Source organism: Macaca thibetana, chromosome 19 (assembly GCF_024542745.1).
Source record: "Macaca thibetana thibetana isolate TM-01 chromosome 19, ASM2454274v1, whole genome shotgun sequence".
Taxonomy (NCBI): domain Eukaryota; kingdom Metazoa; phylum Chordata; class Mammalia; order Primates; family Cercopithecidae; genus Macaca; species Macaca thibetana.
Genome location: NC_065596.1, coordinates 37,315,280 through 37,337,521, shown reverse-complemented (window position 1 = coordinate 37,337,521; position 22,242 = coordinate 37,315,280). Strand labels below are relative to the sequence as shown.

The 22,242-nt window shown below is 43.0% G+C and overlaps 1 protein-coding gene across 1 annotated transcript; it reads left to right on the top strand.

The window, feature by feature from the left end:
• Positions 1-508: 508 nt before the first annotated feature.
• LOC126943258 (40S ribosomal protein S18-like) lies at positions 509-1,039 on the top strand. Its single transcript, XM_050771856.1, has one exon. It carries the CDS (start codon positions 536-538, stop codon positions 992-994), a length of 459 nt encoding a protein of 152 aa, XP_050627813.1. The 5' UTR covers positions 509-535; the 3' UTR covers positions 995-1,039.
• Positions 1,040-22,242: the final 21,203 nt, after the last annotated feature.

The window sequence follows — 22,242 nt, the reverse complement described above, 5'->3', positions numbered from 1 at the left end:
TTCTCCTGCCTCAGCCTCCCAAGTAGCTGGGACTACAGGTGCCCACTATCACGCCTGGCTAAATTTTGTGTTCTTTTAAATAGAGAGAGGGTTTCACCATGGTGGCCAGGCTGGTCTCGAATTCCTGACGTCAGGTGATCTGCCCACCTTGGCCTCCCAAAGTGCTGGGATTACAGGCGTGAGCCACCGCACCCGGCTGCTCCAGCCACATTGAATCAGGAGACACGGATGATACTAATGATCTTGTTCTAACTGGATCACCTCTGTAAAGACCCCATCTTCAAATATGCTCCCATTCTGAGGTGCTGGAAGGTAGGGCTCCAGCGTGAGTTCAGGGGCACACATTTCAGCCCATAACAGGAAGCAATGTGGTCTTTGCTGTGGGGTCGTGTTGACATAATTCTTATGGGAAAAGGCGGACGAACCTTGTGAAGACAGCGATGTGTGTGAACTTCATTCAGACTAAGAGGAAGTGTTAAAAGTCCATTCTTGCTCTTCCACAGGAGGCCTACATGCCCCCGCTTGTGCTGCCGCCATGTCTCTAGTGATCCCTGAAAAGTTCCAGCATATTTTGCGAGTACTCAACACCAACATCGACGGGCGGCGGAAAACAGCCTTTGCCATCACTGCCATTAAGGGTGTGGGTGGAAGATATGCCCATGCGGTGTTGAGGAAAGCAGACATTGACCTCACCAAGAGGGCGGGAGAACTCACTGAGGAGGAGGTGGAACGTGTGATCACGCTTACGCAGAACCCACGCCAGTACAAGATCCCAGACTGGTTCTTGAACAGACAGAAGGATGTAAAGGATGGAAAATACAGCCAGGTCCTAGCCAATGGTCTGGACAACAAGCTCCGTGAAGACCTGGAGCGACTGAAGAAGATTCGGGCCCATAGAGGGCTGTGCCACTTCTGGGGCCTTCGTGTCCGAGGCCAGCACACCAAGACCACTGGCCGCCGTGGCCTCACCGTGGGTGTGTCCAAGAAGAAGTAAGTCTGTAAGCCTTGTCTGTTAATAAATAGTTTACATACCTAAAAAAAAAAAAAAGAGTCCATTCTTACTGATTTTGGTAATTCACGGAATCCAACAAGTGATGGAAATTTAGTTCCATGAGCATATCCAGGGGTGGGGGGAGTTATGGCTGAGCATCAGTGATGCCTGGAATATTATGAAGCAGAAAGATTTTTACATCCACCCCCCAAACAACAACAACAACAACAACTGTCCCAAAATGATGACTGACAGGACCAGGGGATATAATCTGCAAAATGACAACCAGATACAATATTTGTTTGTTTCATTATTTTATATATATTTTTAGAGACAGTGTCTCCCCGTTACCCAGTCTGGAGTGAGGGGTGCAATCTCAGCTCACGGCAGCCTTGACCTACCAGGCTCAAGTGATCCTCTGGCCTCAGCTTCCAGAGTCCCTGGAACCACAGTGGTGTCCCACCATGCCCTGATAATTTTTGTATTTTTTTGTAGCAATGAGGTCTTTCTAAGTTGCCCAGGGCTCAAGCGATCCAACCACCTTGGCCCCCAAAAATGCTGGGACTACAGGCATGAACCATGGCGCCTGGCCCAGAATAAAATACTTCCATGGCTTAGAAACAGAGGTCTCCAGAACCTTGGTCAGGCTGTGCTGTTTATGAGAAAATCATTCCCTTGCTGAAGGCAACATGTGTACTGCTGGGATTCCAACTGGGCATTTTTGGCTTAGGAACCAAGGGTGCGTTCCACGGCGGGTCCTTGACCTGACGTCTTATCTGGCAGCTGACATTGTAACTGCTTCTTCTCAGGGACCGTGGCTATTCAGTTAGAAATGTCATTCCCTTCTGACCCCGTTTTCTATTTGGATTTGGTCCAAATTCCTCATGCAGCACCGGGAGCTGAAAGCCTCCCTGTAGGTCTCGGAGCTTCCATCTGGGGATGATGAGGGGCAGTGTTTGGGCCAGGAAGGGGCTAATGGTCTCATCTTCTTCTTCAGCACAAGGCAGTATGTGCTGGGGGTTGGGGGGCAAGTGGGGACGGTAAATGGGCACAGAAAAATAGTTAGAAAGGGTGAATAAGACCTAGTATCTGATAGCACAACTGGGTGACTACAGTCAATAATAATTTATTTGTACATTTAAAAATAACTAAAAGAGGCCAGGCACGGTGGCTCACGCCTGTAATCCCAACACTTTGGGAGGCCGAGGTGGGCAGATCATGAGGTCAAGAGATTGCGACCATCCCAGCTAACACGGTGAAACCCTGTCTCTACTAAAAATACAAAAATTAGCCTGGTGTGGTGGCAGGTGCCTGTAGTCCCAGCTACTCGGGAGGCTGAGGCAGGAGAATGGTGTGAACCCGGAAGGTGGAGGTTGCAGTGAGCCGAGATCGCGCTGCTGTACTCCAGCCTGGCAACAGAGCAAGGCTTTGGGGGGAAAAAAAAACCACGAGAGAGAGAGAGAGAGAGAGAGAGAGGAAGTCAATTCAAGGAAAGATGACGGATTCTTCATCTCATTTGTAATCCAAAAATTGGACATGTCAACAGGGAGACCATTTTCCTTCTATCCAATTGGCAAGAATGAAACAAAAAGTACAAGACGTTATTTTGTGTGTGTGCCAGTCTATGTTTTGTTTTTTAAATCTTTTTATTTGAGTAGCTTTATAAGTACCAGTGATTTTTGATGACATGGATGAATTGGATAGTGGTGGTGTCTGGGCTTTCAGTGCACCCATCACCCAAGTAATGTACATTGTACCCAATATGTAGTTTTTGTGTCCCTCCCTTTCTCCCTTCCTGCCGCCTTTCCGAGTCTCCACTGTCCATTATACCACTCTGTCTGCCTCTGTGTACCCACAGCTTAGCTCCCACTTATAAGTGAGAACATGTGGTATTTGGTTTTCCATTGCTGAGTTACTTCACTTAGAATAAGGGCCTTTAGCGGTGGGCTCACGCCTGTAATCCCAGCACAGCGGGAGGCCAAGGGAAGTGGATCACATGAGGTCAAGAAGTTCGAGACTAACCTGGACAACATGGTGAAACCCTATCTCTACTAAAATTACAAAAAATTAGCTGGGCATGGTGGTGCACGCCTGTAGTCCCAGCTACTCAGGAGGCTGAGGCAGGAGAATCAATTGAACCGGGGAGGTGGAGGTTGCAGTGAGTTGAGATCACACCACTGCACTCCAGCCTGGGTGACAGAGCAAGACCCTGTCTCAGGGGGAAAAAAAAAGAATAAGGGCCTTCAGTTCCATCCAAATTGTTGCAAAAGACATGATTTCATTCTTTTTCAATGGCTGAGCAGTGTTCCATGCTGTATATGTACCATATTTTCTTTATCCACTCATCTGTTGGATGGACACTTAGGTTGATATCATATCTCTGCAATTGTGAATTAGCTGTAATAAACATATGAATGCAGGTGTCTCTTTTATATGAGAGACACCTTTGGGTACATACCCGGTCGTGGGCTTGCTGGAAGGAATGGCAGATCTGCTTTTAGTTACTTGGGAAACCTCCATGGTGCTTTCCACAGAGGTTGTACTAATTGACATTCCCATCAGCAGTGTATAGAGATCCTTTTTCACCACATCCACATGGACGTCTATTGTTTTTGTGAAAAAAGTGCAACACTTTAGGTTTGCAAATACCTGGGAGAAATCTTAAAATGTTGCTAGAAAGGGATGTTGATAGCTGTATAATGCTGTAACTGTCCCCTGCCCCTCAAATTGGAAACAGTTTAAATAGCCACCAACAGGAAAATAGATGAACTGATATATCCATATTATGGAATACCACTGAGCAATAAAAGGAACAGAGTATAATTATTTAATAATTAATATTAATCAGTAAAATCTTAATACATGTAACAACATGGATGTATCTCAAAACATTAGGAGAAAAAAGTTGAACAAAAGATTGCATAATTCCATTTACATGAAATTCTAGGAAGTCACAAAACAATAGAGACTGGAAGTAGATTGGAATGGTGTGGTGCTGGGATGGAGGGAGGGGAGGACTGTAAGGCAAATTAGCACAGAAAAACCTGCTGCGGTTTGGGTCTGTGTCCACCCCACTCCCTACATCTCATGTCAAATTGTAATCCCCACTGTTGGAGGTGGGGACTGGTGGGAGGTGATTGGATCATGGCCGTGGAATGTCCCCCTTGCTGTTCTCATAATAATGAATGAGTTCTCACGAGATCTGGTTGTTTAAAAGTGTGTATCACCTCCCCCCCATCTCTTCCTCCTGTCTTGGCCACGTAAAACATGCCTGGTCCCCCTTTGTCTTCCGCCATGATTGTAAGTTTCCTGAGGTCTCCCCAGCCCTGCTCCCTGTACAACCGGTGGAACTGTGAGTCAATTAAACCTCTTTTCTTTATAAATTACCCAGTCTCAGGTAGTTCTTTATACGAATGTGAGAATAGACTAATATAATAACTTTTTGTTTTTAAAATTTATATATATATATATATATATATATATATACATTATATATATTATACATTTTTTTTGAGACAGGGTCTCGCTCTGTAGCCTAGGCTGGAGTGCAGTGGCATGATCATAGCTCACTGAAGCCTTGACCTCCCACGCTTAAGTGATCCTTCCATCTCAGCCTCCCAAGTAGCTGAAATTACAGGCAGGTGTCACCCCACCCAGCTAATTTTTTTTTTTTTTTTGGTAAAGACAAGGTCTTGCTTTGTGCCAAGGCTGGTCTTGAACACCTAGCCTCAAACAATCCTCCCACCTCAGACTTCCAAAGCATTGGGATTACAGGTGTGAGCCACCTTGCCTGGCCGAGAAACTTTTTAGACTAATTAAATGTTCTGTATATTGATTGTGGTGGTGGCTTCATGAGTGTATACAACCACCAAAATGCATCAAACTGTATATTTAAAATAGGTAAATCATATTATATGTAAATTATAACTCAAAAAATCTAGGGAGTTTTTACAGAATTTCAACTTCGCAGATTTCAGGCCCACCAGAAGATTATTGTTCTAGCACAGAATGCCGAGGCGTGGTGGGAGTGGAGGAGACAATCATTTAGTCCTTCTACAGACATTTATTAGTTGCCTGCTGTATGCCAGGCTGGGATCTTGCATCCACCCACACACAACGGACTCCAGAGACTGGAAAACATTCTCTGCAGCCTTGGTTTCCATGGCAACCGCTGGAGGCTGCATCTGTCCTTCACAGAAAATCAGTGCTCCTGAGGCAGCAAGCGGGCGGGCTCAAGCCTGCAGTTTTCTCCATCCATGCTTAGATAATGAGTCCTGTGTATCTTAAAATATGTTCTTGGATGAGGTCCTCAGAGAGGGGAGCACAGCAGGGCATGTGAGCCGCTGCCTTTTGTTTGCGTTGGAATTCTTAGTTGCATCAAGAGAAACTAGCGGTGGCTGGCAACCACAAGAAGTATTGCTGAAAGGCTGCTGGGTAGATCTCAGGCTCTCAGAGAAAGCTGCAGACCGAGGCCTGGGGGCTCTTCTGTCATATCAGGTCTCCAGGTTGAGCTTTCGGGACTCCGTGTTAGCTCTTGGCTTTTCTTTATCCCCACTGACGTCTCCTCCAGTCCCCTGGCCACACTCACCAACTCACTTCTCCATGATTTTCTCCCCCTCCACCAACAGCCCAGACCTCCCTCCTGAGCATTCCAAATCATTTCCCAACTACAGCCATTAATGGGTCTCACATCATTTCCAACAATGAGAAACCAAGTGCATCAGCGCATTAGATCAAATCCTTCTCCAGAGTCTACCTTCAGCCATTCCACTCACCCCACATAACTCCCCAACCCTTCCCATCTTCTGTCATTACCCTGGCCCAACCTCATTGCATACTGCGACCCCTTTGAGGTCTCAAAAGAGGTCATGTGTGGAAATAAATTATTGGAGCTTCCATTTTCATTTATTTTTTATCTTATCCTCTGAAAAATTTTCCTTGTTTTATTTTGCCCCTAACATTTTTCTGTGTATATAATTTATAAATAAATTAATGAAAGTACATTGGAAGAATTAACTAATTCTATCTAGATTTAGTGAGTGACCAGCTCCTGGCATCTCCCTGCCTTTCCCTTTCCCTTCTTCTGCCTCCTTCCCTGTAGCCAGAGTGATCTTATATTGCACCCTTAATTAGAAACCATTCTGGGATGGATTGATTCCGGCACTTCAGCCTCTGTTAACTTCAAAGTTGACCTGATCAGATACTGCAAATGTTGTCCGTTAGCAAGTCCTGTCAAGGCTCTCTCCAAAGTCCTGTCAAGGCTCTCTCCAGCTACCGACTAAATTCTCTTGTATCTTTTTTTTTTTTCTGATTTCACTGTACCCACATAAACTCAGTATCCAAACTATCATGGATAGACCAGCTGTTTTGAAAATGGCTGGTTGTAGGGTGACCAAGGAGCAAAGGTTCTCAGTGGATACTATGGCAATAAGATACATGAATGCCCAATAAGCACATGAAAAGATATTCACTATCATTAGCCACCAAGGAAATGCGAATCAAAACCACAATGAGATGTCACTTTACACCCATTATGATGGCTATAGTCAAAAACCATAGACTATAACAAGTGTTGGTGAGGACAGAGAAATTGGAATCCTCATAAATGCTGGTGGGGATGTAAACTGGTCCAGCTGTTTTGGAAAGCAGTTCCTCAGAAGGTTAAATATAGCATTATCCTGAGGCCCAATAATTCTACTCATAGATAGATACCCCAAAGAAATGAAAACATACATCCACACAAACCAAAACTTCTATACAAATGTTCATAGCAGCATTAGTCATAATAGCCAAAAAGTGAAAACAGCCCAAATGTCTATCAACTTACAAATGCATAAATAAAATGTGGCACATCCATACAATGAAATATTATTTGGCCATAAACAAGAATTAAGTACTGATTCATGTTACAGCATGGATGAGCTCAAAAACATTAAGCTAAGTGAAAAAACCTTACCCAAAAGTCATGTATCATATGATTCAAAATAGAAAAATCTATAGATACATGATGTGCTGTATCTATAAAAATAAAATAAAATAATAAAATTAAAATCTACAGATTCATGTACTGCCTGGGGCTGGGGAACATTGGGAGAAAATGCCCTTATGGCTAAGGGCATGGGATTTTTTTGATAGGGGGTGATCTAGATATTCTAAAATCCTAAATGTTCTAAATCTGATTATGGTGATGATTTCACAACTCTGTGACTACACTAAAACCCGTTGAATTATAAATTCTTTAAATGGATGAATTGTAGAGTATGTGACTATCTCAACAAAGCTGTTATTAAATTTTAAGTGAATTATCATTTGTCTAGTTTTGCTCTGAATGTATAACAGAATTTTGTCCAGTGGAAGTAGGCTGGCATTACGCATCACACACAGCCACCAGCTTCATGCCAGGTCCCTTAACAGACCCTCATGATGGGAACCCAGAAAATGAGGGGGCAGGATGTTCACCCCAGGAAATGAGAGGGAGGAAAAAGAAACTGACGAATGATGGAAATCAGGGACACGATCTGCAAAACAGATGGCTAGTATTTAATATTTTTATGGTTTGGAAACAGAGGTCTCCAGAACACTGGGTGGGTTGTGCTCTTTCCGAGAAAGCCAGTGTCTTCCTGAGTTGGATGGCAACATATATATTGCTTGGATTCCAGTACAGAATTTAGCTCGTTAATCAGGGAAAAATTCCATGGTGGGTTGTTGAACCGAGGTTTTATCTGGCAACTGGGCGAGATGTTGACATTCAAACTATTTCTCAAAGACCAAGAGTCTCCAGTTAGAAAGATTTCTACCATCTGAACTTCTATTTATTTGAGCCCAAATTCTTCCTGCAGTAACCAAAGTCTTCTTGAAGGACTTTAATCTGATAGATTATGATGTGAACCATTTTTATCATTTTAAGTTTTCTATTAGTTATATGTGTATATATATTTTGTTGTTGTTGTTGTTTGTTTGTTTTGGTTTTTTGAGACAGAGTCTTGCTCTGTTGCCCAGGCTGGAGTTCAGTTGTGTGATTTTGCCTCACTGCAACATTCCCCCTTGGATTCCAGTGATTCTCCTGCCTCAGCCTCCCGAGTAGCTGGGATTACAGGCGTGCGCTGCAACGCCTGGCTAATTTTTGTATTTTTAGTAGAGACGGGGTTTCACCACGTTGGCCAGAATTGTCTTGATCTCCTGACCTCGTGATCCACCCACCTCGGCCTCCCAAAGTGCTGGGGTTACAGGCGTGAGCCACCGTGCCCAGGCAGATATTTCTATTTTTTGGAAGTCTTTATTACAATTCACTATTTTTATTTTCTATCAGCTTTTAAAAGAAATAGATGGGATTCATTTTAATAATATATTTTGTTTAACCCCATGTTTCAAAAACATTATCATTTCAACATGTAATCAATAGAAAAATTGTAATAATATATTTTACATTCTTTTTTAATACTAAGTCTTTGAAATCCACTATGTGGCATGGCTTAATTCACAGAAGCCGCATATTAAGTGCTTAACAGTCACTTGTGGTTTGTGGCTGCTCTGTGGGACATTCCAGTCCTAGAGTGCCGTCTGAGTAGGGAAGGCAGTGCTTGGGGCAAGGAAGTGGGCTCATGGCCTCCATTCTGCAGTCATGGCAAGAAAACCAAAGAGAATACTTTTGAAGCTATAGGGTGAAGAAAGATGTACTAAACATGACACAAAAGTTAACAAATGTAAAATAATAAATCTATACTTCACAAAAATTGAAAATGTGTGTGTTGTGTGTAGGGAAAACGTCCACCATAAACAAGACTTAAATGGCAAGCCTAGGTCAAATATGTAAAAATAGAGATGATGATCCAGAACTTTATATCACTAATATAAACATATGAGATACATAGAAATTATATACATAAATAAATGTATAGAAAGTCAGGAAAAGTTGAACACCAAGACAGAAACATGGGCAAAGAATACGAGTAGAATATTTACCAGAGAGTATTTATAGGTGCGATAAACATAAAAGAGATATTCCACCCTACTACTACTTTTTTTTTTTTTAGACTGAGTCTCGCTCTTCGCCCAGGCTGGAGTGTGCAGTGGCATGATCACAGCCCCACTGCAGCTTTGACCTCCTGTGGTCCAGCAATTCTCCCACCTCAGCCTCCCAAGTAGCAGGGACTACAGGCACGTGCCACCACCCCCCAGTAAAATAAAAAAAATATATACATATTTTTGTAGAGAGGGACTTCACCATGTTGCCCAGGCTAATCTCAAACTCCTGGGCTCAAGTGATCTGCCCACCTTGGCCTCCCAAAGTGCTGAGATTACAGGCGTTAGCCTACCCTGCTTCTCATTCCAAAACAGACACTCAAAGTAAAAAGAAGTCATTTCAGACGAATGAAATTGAAAACAAGAAAAATATCAGAGTAAGGAAGGTTGTAGGAAAATACACATTCCCAAAGGCTAGTGACCAAACTTTGGGGATAGGTGCCAAAATTTAAAAAGTGTGTGTGCTTTGACTTAGCCAGTCTACTTCTGGGAATCTGCTGTCTGCAGACATTCGAAAACATTCAGGAAGGAGTGGAGTTAGCACATCTTTGTCTACATTAGCAAGAAATTAGCAACAAGTGTATACAATGAGTATCCTTTCATCCTGTAATCTTGATGCACAAACCGAATTTTTCCCAAAACAAACATTTTTGGAGGAACATTTAATGTCATGATAACATAGTCTGTGAGAAAGACAGGCTAAATACATGTCTATCCACTTCAATGCCAATTTGGAACATAAAGTAATTCATTCATTCACTCATGTATATTTGAGACAGACTAATAGAGAACTTTGTATGCATCAGACTTGGTGTGAGGTGCTAGGGAGATGGCAGAAAGCAAAAGTAAAGCAGGTCCTTGCTTACAGAGCTGCCAAGAGAAAACAAGGAAAATGCCTCTTTAGAAAGACGTTCTGCACTATTTGAAAACAAATATGGTGGCTCACACCTGTAATCCCTGCACTTTAGGAGGCTGAGGCTGGTAGATCCCTTCAGGTCAAGAGTTCGAGACCAATCTGGCCAACAGGGTGAAACCCATCTCTACTAAAAATACAAAAAATTAGCTGGGCATGGTGGTGCACGCCTGTAATCTCAGCTACTTGGGAGGCTGAGGCAGCAGAATTGCTTGAACCTGGGAGGTGGAGGTTGCAGTGAGCTGAGACTGAGCCACTGCACTCCAGCCTGGGCAACAGAGAGAGACTCCACCTCAAAAAAAAAAAAAAAAGAATTGTGCTTTCTCCGTGGCTCATGGCTCCACCCCTACCTATATCACCTGAAGAAATTCTCCATCATGTGGGCAAGGGAACATACACAAGGTTGTCCATTGCAACCTTCGACCAATCAGTAAGTATTGATAAGGTGAGCGTGACATGTGAGGCACTGTCTGAGACATTCAGAGTGACTCTGATCCCCAAAATAAAAAATCAGGTTGGGGAGCATCCAGAACGCCCCTCAAGAGGAGATGGAGCAAATGAAGGATGATTGCTATAGATGGAATGTTTGCGTCCCCACCTCCCCCCACAATTTATATGTTAAATATCAATTTAACATATACCAGTGAGGTAGTATTAGGAAGTGGGACCTTTGGGAGCGGATTAGATGATGAGGGCGGAGGCTCACCATGGGATTATTGCCCTAGACAAGAGGCCCTAGAACTCACAAGGTCTACTGTACAACATGGTGACTATAGTTCGTGACAATGTAAAAATTGCTAAAAAAGTAGATTTTAAGTGTTCTCACCATAAAAAAGTATGGGAGGTAGAAAGGCATATATCAATTAGCTCAACGTAACCATTCCACAATGTATCCATATTTCAAAAACGTCATGTTGTCACCATAAACATACACCATTTTACTTGTCAATTTAAAATCTAATTGATTAATTTTTAGCAAGACCCCAGAGAGCTCTCTCGAGAAGACAGTGGGAAGGGAGGCAGACACAGTCTTTCTGGTAAGTATTTGAGTCACAGGTATCAAAGCACCGAGTGTAGAGACACACCCTTTGACTCTGCGACCCTGTTTCTGGGCATCTGGTCAACATGAAAATCAGGAAGATTTGCCTGTCTACATGGCAGCCATCACGACACTATGAGTGACAGCAAGATGTTGGAGGCCGATGGGTACAATCTACGTACAAGACGTCATCTGCAGTATAATGCAGCATCTTATACTCAGGAGGAGGTGGTTCCTTTTTTAAAAAATTAAAGGTGTTTTAACGCCTGTTCAAAGCATTGTAATGAACTCCTAGCCTAATTCAATATTGAAAATTATATCTATAAACCTTTCAGCCGGGCGTGGTGGCTCAGGCCTGTAATCCCAGCACTTTAGGAGGCTGAGGCTGGTGGATCACCTGAGGTCAGGAGTTCGAGACCAGCCTGGCCAAAATAGTGAAACCCCATCTCTACTAAAAATACAAAAATTAGCCGGGCGTGGTGGCACGTGCCTGCAATCCCAGTTACTCGGGAGGCTGAGGTAGAAGACTCACTTGAACCCGGGAGGTGGAGGTTGTCGTGAGCCGAGATCACGACACTTCACTCCAGCCTGGCTGACAGAGGCTGACAGAGTGAGACTCCGTCTCAAACAAAAAACAAAAAACAAAAAGCAAAAACAAAAAAATCTTTCAACTAAGATACTTAATGAACTGTTTAAAAAACAAATCATCTAAGAAGAAAAGCTAGAAAATGATGGTTTATGGATAATGATCCCAGTTTGATCAAAAGTCATTAATTCATTCATGTATTCAGTTATGCAAACTCTAGAAGAGTGCCACCCAACAGAAATAAAATTTCAGCCACAAATGTGAACCATGTAAGTAAATCTAAGTTTTCTAGCAACCACTGTTTAAAAAAATAATAAGATAGGTGAAACTAATCAATATAAAAATTATTAGCAATATTTCAATAAAATAGTGTTATTTTATACCAAGTCCTCAAAATTCACTGTGTGCTTTGCCATGACATCATGTCTCTGCAGGGACCGGCCACATTTCAAATGGTCAGTCTCCACCCGTGGCCAGTGGCTGCCATGTTGGGCAGCCCAGGTCTGGAGTGTGCAGAGATGTTTTTGCAAACACCTTTAGAGCCTGGAAAATTCCAGATTCTGCGGCCCTTTCTCCATGGAAACGCTGGCTACAGTTTCCATGGAGACAGCCTCTGCAATGGCAGAGGGCAAGAGCTCTTGAGGGATGAACAGAGCAGAGTAACTAACAACAAAATACTCTGTCTGGAGGATGGGATGGGCTGGGGGAAGGACCCAGTAGACGGCCACCCCGTCAACACCTCATGCACAGCATTGATGTGTGAAAAATTGAATTATCAGACAGGGTCCTTGCAAATGAAGAGACAATGGGCTTCCTGGAGTCTTAGCACACCTTACTGGAAATCACCAATTCCCTGCAAGCTCCCATGCTCGGCGCGTCATCCATCCATCCCAGCATCCACACATCCATGCATTTGTTCATGCGATTAAAATGGACTGAGCTCCGTCATTCGCCAGACTCAGTACAAGGAGCTGAAGCTGCAGAAGCCATGCAAACCAGGCACAGCCTCCGCCCTGGCAGAGGAAGGGGGAGCCATGATTGCACTCGGAAAAATTTAACTTTATTCATTATTTGTTGAAGTATTTGTTGAACCTCTATCACGTGCCAGACACCATGCTAGAGATTGGGGATTGGCCAAAACCCACAAAAGAGGTCTTCCGCCTCTCAGAGCTTGTGTTCTAGCAGGGGAGGCGGGCTGTAAACAGAAGAGGATGTTGGGGTAGTGAGTCCTGAAATGAAAACTACATCAGGGTTGTCAGGGAGAGAATGAAATGAGAGGCCATGCTTTAGACGAAGCCAGGGAAGATCTTTCTAGGATGATATGACTCAGGAAAGGTCGGAATGAAGGGAGGGAGGGAGGCTCCAGAAATTCTTTACCTAACTACCTACTGTACTAACCCTACATCAGTACACAAAGGTGTGTATCAAGTAGGAATAAGTCCTGCAGCTCAGGGCACCAGAAGTATCAGAGCCATGGGAGAGAAACAAGGTTTGAGATGCACAAAGCCAGAGCTAGCTTGTGCAAAAATGTTCGGAAGATCAGAAGTTTAAAATTCATAAGCAGAGGATTTGGTAACCACTAAGGCTTAGTCAAGATGCACATTCTCCCTCTGTTAGCAACGAACTCACTGCTTTGGTGTTTGTGATGATAACATCCCAGGAAAACTATAATCTCGAGTTTAGCTGCATCCCTGTTTCACTTGAGGCCAACTTGGTGGAGTTCTACAAAGACTGACACCTGCTGATGAAGATGTCACAAGGTGGCCGGTCCTGAGGGAGTCTGGTGCTTCCAGGCAAAATGTCACATAAAAATTTCCCTCTGATGCTGAAGAGTGGAACAAGAAGCAGATGCTCCAATGACTAAATTCCTGTACACATTCGTTCAACCCATCAATTCATCAATCATGATCGCAAAAGTGTACTCCGATCACACAATTTTTCAGCACCACCCAACACAATGTCATGGCAATTTCAAAAAGCATTTGTGTATGATCTAATTTCAGATATTTGTTTTCTGGGTCTTTTTTTTTTTTTTTTCAAAATTATGAATCACATCAGAATTCAAATGTGCCAAAAAGGAAGTATCCTAAGAAGCTAAATTTCAGTCTGAAAGAAGAATGGTAGGAGCTTCAAAATATAGAAATAATCAAAATTGCTGTCAAACAAAGTCATGATAAGAAAAACAATTATGACCATCAAAAAAATTAAGATATAGAAAATGAAAACAGCTGTAGAAGACTTTTTTTTTAATTGTAAGAACCAAGACTCAGCTGGGCACGGTGGCTCACACCTGTAATCCCAGCACTTTGGGAGGCCGAGGTGGGCGAATCATGAGGTCAAGAGTTCAAGACCAGCCTGGCCAACACGGTGAAACCCCGTCTCTACCAAAAATACAAAAATTAGCTGGCCATGGTGGCACACGCCTGTTATCCTAGCTACTTGGGAGGCTGAAGCAGGAGAATTGCTTGAGCCCGGAAGGCAGAGGTTGCAGTGAACCAGGATTGTGCCACTGCATTCCAGCCTGGCTGACAGAATGAGACTCTGTCTCAGAAAAAAAAAGAACCAAGACTTCTCCAAATAAGAAATTACAAGCAGAAAGAAAATAGAAATAAAAAAGCAACTAAAAGCACATTTTGTAGTTTACCAAATCACATACAAAGTCATCAGCATTAAATTCATTTCAACAGATTTGTTGATTTTGATAAGAACCATGACGTTTCATTGTGGTCTGCTGAGCTGGGCAATATTTCACTCAGCACTAAAAAAACTAGTATTGTTTTCTTTTCCAAAGTGTAATCTCAATAATATTTACAGAAAAAAAAACCCCGCTGAATATGCAATGACAATAAATAATCTATTATGAGATCCAGGTTAATCTTTGTAAACCCTAAAGCTTGGCATATCATTGTTTTGTTTGTAAATGCTTTTCAACCAGAATGACATTACTTACATCAGACAAGTTTTTAAACTGAATAAATATATTAAGGGCCCTCCCACGTGATGAAGACTTTAGAGAGCACAGAAGGCTATGTTTACTCAGATGACACATTATTCAAATAAAAATGTGCTAGACCAGACAAAAGAGAATATTTATTCTACAAATAAAAATTTCATGGGGGACATTATACTCATCAAGTGCACGTTGAAAAGAAAATGTCAGAATGAGAAAAACAAATATCCTTTATTTAAACAACATTGTTTATAAAGAATGAATTAAAAGCTGAGGGAAATATTTACAAAACTCAGTGGCAAATCAATCCAAGCCAGGTGCCAAATGTGGCACGAGCATTGGAGAGTTTGCACTAAATTTGCCAGTCACTGGTTGGATGCTGACTTACTTGGGTTTGTTATTATGGAAAAATCTACAAGAGATTAAAAAAAAAAAAAAAAAAAACTCTTCTGCCTGTTGAAAACCATCTATCTGAGATGTCAGTCAACAGAGTCAAACCCCAGAATACTGGGCAACTGTAACCCACCCTAAACATTCATGGTCAGGGTTTGACGATGCAGCTGTCCTTAAATTTGAGGCAAAATGCCACAACTCGTGTTAGAATCGTCGACACATCTTTGAGAATTCTCCATGACACTCATTCCCTTAATTTCAGCAGAGAAAAAGCTGCTTCCACAGTATCTAAGAGTGTTGACTGCCTTTGTGTATTGCAACAGATGTTTTCAGTTCATCTCATGGATGCAGTTCTTTTTTTTTTTTTTTTTTTTTTTTTTTTCAACATTTAAAACAATTCTTGGACCGGGCATGGTGGCTCACACCTGCGATCCCAGTACTTTGGGAGGCCGAGGTGGGTGGATCACGTGAGGTCAGGAGTTCGAGACCAGCCAGGTCAACATGGCAAAACCCCGTCTCTACTGAAAATACAAAAATTAGCTGGGTGTGGTGGTGAATGCCAGTAATCCCAGCTGCTCGGGAGGCCAAGGCAGGAGAATCGCTTGAACCCGAGAGACAGCAGCAAACCAAGATCATGCCACTGGACTCCAGCCTGGCCAGGTGATGGAGTGAGACTCCGTCAAAAAAAAAAAAAAAAAAAAAAAAAATTTGTGGTAAAATACACATAACCTAAAATTTACCATCACAACTACTTTCAAATATGTAACTCAGTAGTGTTGAGGACATTCACAATGTTGTGCAACCATCACCACCATTCAGCTTCAGAACTCTTTTCTAGCAAAACTGAAATGTTGTATCCATTAAACTACAACTCCCTGTTTTCCCTCCTCCCATCCCCTGGCAACCAGCATTCCACTCTCTGTCTTTATGAATTTGACTACTCTAGGTGCCTCCTGTAAGTGGAATCATACAGTATTTGTCTTTTTGTGACTGATTTGTTTCACATAGCATAATGTCCTCAAGGTTCATCCACATTGTAGCATGTTTCAGAATTTTCCTTTTGAAGGCTGAATAATATTCTATTGCATGGCTATACCGCATCTTTGTTTATCCATCGATCCATGAGTGGACACTGGGTTGCTTTTACCATTTGGCTATTGTGAATATTGCTGTCGTGAATGCAGGTGTGCAAATCTCTCTTCAAAACTCGGCTTACAATTCTTTTGGGTGTATCCCCAGCAATGGCATTGTTGGATTATACGGTCATTTTATTTTTAGTTGTTTTTGATGAAGTCTCGCTCCGTCACCCAGGCTGGAGTGCAGTGGTGCGATCTCGGCTCACTGCAACCTCCGTCTCCCAGGTTCAAGCAATTCTCCTGCCTCAGCCTCCCATGTAGCTGGGACTACAGGCGCCCAACACCATGCCCTGTGTGTTTTTAATAGAGGTGGGGTATCACCATGTTGGCCAGGGTGGTTTTGAACTCCTGACCTCAAGTGATCCACCCACCTCAGCCTCCCAAAATGCTGAGGTTACAGGTGTGAGCCACTGCGCCCAGCCTAGCCGTAGGTTTTTCTGTTCTCCATTTAGGGGATGGAGATGAGGACTCCTCCCAGGGGACAGGTGGAGTCCGGTGAGTGGTTAGAAAGCTGCCTGGGGACTTTGTCCTTCTTCCTCCCTAAGAGTTGCTTCCTGGGGACTCTGCCCTTCCTGTTAAAGGAATCCGAGGGGAAAGGAAAGGAGAGATGCCCTGCCTAGGCCTGGTCAGCCTTTCTTTCCTTTTGGAATTGTGTTTTTCCTCCATTGGAGGTCAGCACCCTTCACTCATCCTCTTTCTAGAAAATCTTTGTCCATCCACATCCACAGGGTCTCTTTTCCCAGAGATAGGACTACCACCCATGCTTAAGAGTTGTTCCTCATTTGCTCTTGCATAAAACATGAAACCTGGCTGGGCACAGTGGCTCACACCTGTAATCCCAGCACGTTGGAAGGCCGAGGCAGGTGAATCGCTTGAGGTCAGGAGTTTGAGATCAGCCTGGCCAACATGGTGAAACCCTGTCTCTACTAAAAATACAAAAAGTAGCCAGATGTGGTGGCGTGCACCTGTAATCCCAGCTACTCAGGTGGCTGAGGCAGGAGAATCACTTGAACCAGGAGGTGGAGGTTGCAGTGGGCCAAGATTGTGCCACTGCACTCCCGCCTGGATGACAGAGCTTAGACTCTGTCTCGAAAAAAAAAAAAAAAAAAAAAAAAAAATACATGAAACCCATGCTAGATTCCCCTCCACAGCCCTGTAGCCAGTCAATTTTCCAAGCCTTGTCCGTTCAGCCTCAGAAATCGGTTTTTCATCAGCCTGCCCTGTTGATCTCCTGTTCAAGTTACTGCAAAAACAACTCTGACTACTCTTCCTCCCTGAAGGAAAATACAGGTCAAGGAGTCAAGCCACCCGCTGCTGACTCTTGCAGCCATTCCTGTTGCCCCTAGGATAAATTCCACTGTTCTCACAGGACCCTGCCGGTGATGATGACCCAAGAGAGTGCCAGCTATGTAGGAAGTGAGCTCTGTGGAATTTTCCTCGAAGCTGGGTCAACACAAGTTTCTGAATCATTAGGCTTTTCTGAATCATTATGCAGAGCAATTTTGCCAGGTGTGAGCAAAGGTTCCTGTAAAGAGGCACGTAGTAAGTATCAGTCTTTGTGGGCCATACGGCACCTGACTCAATTACTCAGTGCTGCTCTTTCGTGTGAAGGCAGCCATATGCAATATACAATGAATGAACGGGGCTGTGTTCCAATAAAACTTTATTCGTGGATGCAATATAGAATGAACGAACGGGGCTGTGTTCCAATAAAACTTTATTCGTGGATGCATCTCTCCCTCTCCCTGACTGCCCCACCTCATCCCTGTCTCCATCATCTCTCTCCTGTGTCCTGCAACCATCTATCTCTGCATTGGGCTCCTCCTTCATCGTTCTTGGTCTTCACTTAATTTTTCTCACGGGAGTCTGAGTAGATTTATCAAAGGAAACTCTGGCTACATCCCATCCTTGCTTAGAACATCGGCGTGGGTTCCTGTTACTCTTTAGATGCACCGCCAGTACTTTCCGAGCATCTGCGAGCAGGTGGACTCCGGAATTTCCACGTAGAAGGGACTTGGGAATGAAGGTCTGGTCTGAGGCCGGGAGCTAGGGGACTTGCCTTGCAGCTGTGTTTGCATAATGATGTTCACCATTACACAACATAGCTGTTGGGAAAAGCACACAGATTCTCTGAATGCATGTATTTAGAGATTTATAAAGCTAGGTGCAGGGGAATAAGGGTGAAAATGTACTCACTGTTTGAGTTATTATTTCAACGTTTATGTAATGTAATTCAACAAACCTGTCTGCAAGTAGGTGTCAATGTGTGCCAACATCTAAAACCTTCCTACATAAAGAAAACGGTGGGCTGGGGCCATGAAGGACAGTTGGAACACTCAACTCATCTCAAAAAGAGGACAGAAGAGTTTTGCCCCAGAACACCAGAGAAAACCCAGTTATGGCCGTGACCCAGGAACACCATCTATAAACAGAGAGCTACGAGGAAGTCCTTTTTATGGTTTAGAAATGGTTGTCTCCCAAATACTGGCTATGTTGTGCTGTTTCTGGGAAAACTGTTCCCTTCCTGAGTTGGATGTCAATGTATATGGAGCTTGGACTCAAGCCGGGCATTCGTAGGTTATTAATCAGGGGAAAATTCCACGGTGGGTAGTTGCCCTGGGGTTTTGTTTGGCAACTGGACCAAGCCAAACATCCTAACAGCTAGTTTTTAGAGATCGTTTGCTTTTTCTCAGAAATAATCAGCTCCGGTAGAACCCTCTGTTGTGTTCGGTTTTGGTCCAGATCTTGGTTTTAGCAGCTGAAATTGGTTGCTGATGGACACCGAGGATGCGTTTGAGTTGAGGACAGAAGGAAGTACTCAGAGCAGGTAGAGGACTTTTTTGCTCACCTCACCATAAGATAACATAGGTGGATATTTCTATAATCATACGGTGGGAAATTTTCCATTAAAATTAAAAAGCCAGTGGATATAAAAGAAAATACTGAATCCATCTCCATAAATACTAAAAAGTTAGGTTACAGGGGAAACCCCATCGTGAATAAGACTTGATGGACAGCTGAGTAAAAATACAAAATATATATTCAAAGAAAGTCAGGCACTACACAAAGAGTGTCAATAGGTCACAAAGGAAAATAAAAAAGAACTTCAAAATAGAAATGCAGACAAAGAATGTGTACATGCACAGGCGCGCACACACACAAAATGAAAGAAACTAAAAGAAAATAAAATACAAATGTTGAAAAAAAAATGCACCATAATGTTTGAGCTCCAAAAGCTAGATATAGGCCAGGTGCAGTGACTCACGCCTCTAATCCCAGCACTTTGGGAGGCCAAGGTTGGTGAATCACTTGAGGTCAGGAGTTCGAGACCAGCCTGGCCAACACAGTGAAACCCCACCTATACTAAAACTACAAAAATTAGCTGGGCGTGGTGGTATGCACCTGTAATCCAGCAACTTGGGAGATTGAGGCAAGAGAATCACTTGAACCCAGGAGGCGGAGGTTGCAGTGAGCCGAGATTGTGCCACTGCACTCCAGCCTGGGTGACAGAGTAAGACTCTGTCTCAAAAAAAAAAAAAAAAAAAAAAAAAAAAAACCAACCAAACAACAAAATAACAACAACAAAAACAAAAGCTTGGTATAACAACCAAAATGTGATGAAATCTATTTCCACAAGACTCAGAAAGATGAAAAATCTGATGATGAAATATCCAGGGTGGTTGAAGAGGTGAAGAAACAGACACTTCCGTGAGTTAACAGCGGGTATGTGGTGACGCAGCCTGTCCAGAGAACTAGGAAGGCTTCAGAGCTAAAGACACAGCAGAATTAAACACATACAAGCCCACTTCTGGTCTACATAAATACATACAAAATCACACGCATCTGTAGAGCACCGTTGCAATGTGAATTAAGAAAATGTGAAAAAAAATATATATACAATGCCTGCACAAGAACATTAATGGCCAAGATGGGATAGCATTTTACTGTTAAAAAAAAGTAAGTGTATTCCTTTACAAATGAATTTGGTTTTCAAAGAACATTTAAAATCATGATCTATTTAATGGGAGAAGAATAAGAATATAAGCCTTGATATAGACCAGAGTGCCTCAGCCTGTGCATTGTGGACACCGAGGGGCAGATCATTCTTTGCTGGGGGGGCCACCCTGTGCATTGCAGAATGTTCTGCCGCATCTCTGGTCTCTACCCACCAAATGCTGACAGCAGTCCTCTTCCCAGCTGTGACAATCACAAATTTCTGTAGACATGGCCCAATGTCCCACGGGGAGACAAAACCTTCCATGGTTAAAGACCTCAAAAACATATTCTAATCCCAATGTTGAGTCAAAATAATACACTCATCCATTCCTTTATACATACTGTAGAGACGTCCAATAGAAATGTAATGCAAGCTACATATGTAACTTTAAATTTTCTAGTAGTCACATTTAAAAATGCAAAAAAGGGGGAAGATAATTTTAATGATCTATTCCATTTAACCCAATATATGCAAAATATTATTTCAACATATGGCATTGGCCACATTTTGAGGGTTCAATAGCTGCATATGGCTGGTGGATACCATATTGGACAACACAGGACTAGAAATCTTACTGGGCAACTCTACTCATCAAGAACACTGTGAGACCCAGAAATATGGCAGGGGGCGGGGAGAAAGACGAGTTTTCTGAATTCCGGAAATTTCTTTTTGATGAGAGAAAGACATAAAGAGACTTTCACTTGAGAATGTAATTTGACAATATCGAGGCAGGTGGAGAAGCACATTCTCAACCCCTCAGCAGTTCTGTGCTGGGAAATGTTTCCTAGAGAAATTCCCCACATCTGGGCAAAGAGATATGGAGTAGAATGTTCATGATGATATTCATGTATGTGACAAATCTTATTTGAGTGCCGACTGCGTGCCAGGGACGGTGCGAGGCTGTGGGGGTGTGTGGCTTCATTTGCACTAGTGAAACCAAGAACCAACCTAAATGTGCTCAGGAGGAGACGGATGTGTAAAACAGGGTGAATTCCTAAATTGGAATATGGCGCTGCACCTGCCGTGAACGGAGCCACACAACATAACACAATGCTAAAAATAAAAGGGTAGAACATTACAACCTACTTGCAGAACAATGCCACTCACACAGGTTTGGAACATGTTAAAACACTCTTTGTTATTTTTAGCAGCAATATAGGAAGAACAGACATGGGAATGATCGATTCCAAATGTGGGTGTTGGAGGAAGTTGGGTGGTATTTCAAGGAGAGCACAAGGACCTTCACCTACTTTTGTGCCTAATTTAAAAAAATGCTCTGAAACAAATATGGCAAAATGTAAAGATTTGATAAATCTGGGCACCTTGCTTACTATATTATTCCCTATTTTTTTTTTCTGCATGTTGGAAATAATAAAGAAAAGCAAATAATCAATTTTAAAAAGTTACAAATTATGCTAAGTGTTACAATGGAAACAAATCAGTGCCTGAGAAAGATAATATCAGGAGAAAGAGGCCTAACTATGGCTGTCAGGGAAGTCTTCTCCGATGATGAAAAGACTGAAGGAGGATGAGGAATCTGAGTGCTTTAGGTGTTGGGGAGAAGTGCTCCCGGATAAAAACAACACAAGACAAAACAAGCAGCAGGAGCAAAGGCCTGGAGGTAAAAAAGCACTTAGGGCATTTAAGGAAGTGAAAAGAAAAAAAAAAAAAAAGGCCAGTGAAGCTGAGGGAGAGAGCAGGAGAGACAGAGGTCACGGCAGACGGTTTTACAAAAACAACCACGACAGTATCTTTCATTCTGTATTCTCTGCTATAATGTGACTTTGACGTTCCTCTCATGGAGAAGTGGAGTCTCCGCACCTACTCTGGGTGGGCTCCTGACTACCTTCACCCACAGGGTAGGAAGTAATGCTATGTGACGTTCCTCCCATGGAGAAGTAGGGTCTCTGCACCCGCTCTGGGTGGGCTCCTGACTACCTTCACCCACAGGGTAGGAAGTAATGCTATGTGACGTTCCTCCCATGGAGAAGTGGGGTCTCTGCACCTGCTCTGGGTGGGTTCCTGACTACCTTCACCCACAGGGTAGGAAGTAATGCTATGTGACCTCTGAGTTGCTTCATAGACATCCATGCATCCCCATCTTGTTTACCAGGACGCTCATACTCGGAATCTGCAGCCACCATGTAACAAGTTTGACAACCTTGAGGCCGCCATGCTGTGAGGAAGCCCAAGCCACATGGAAAGACCATGGTAG

What these genes read in the sequence shown, in the direction of transcription:
- LOC126943258 (XM_050771856.1), top strand. Translation starts at nt 536, where the DNA reads ATGTCTCTAGTGATCCCTGAAAAGTTCCAGCATATTTTGCGAGTACTC.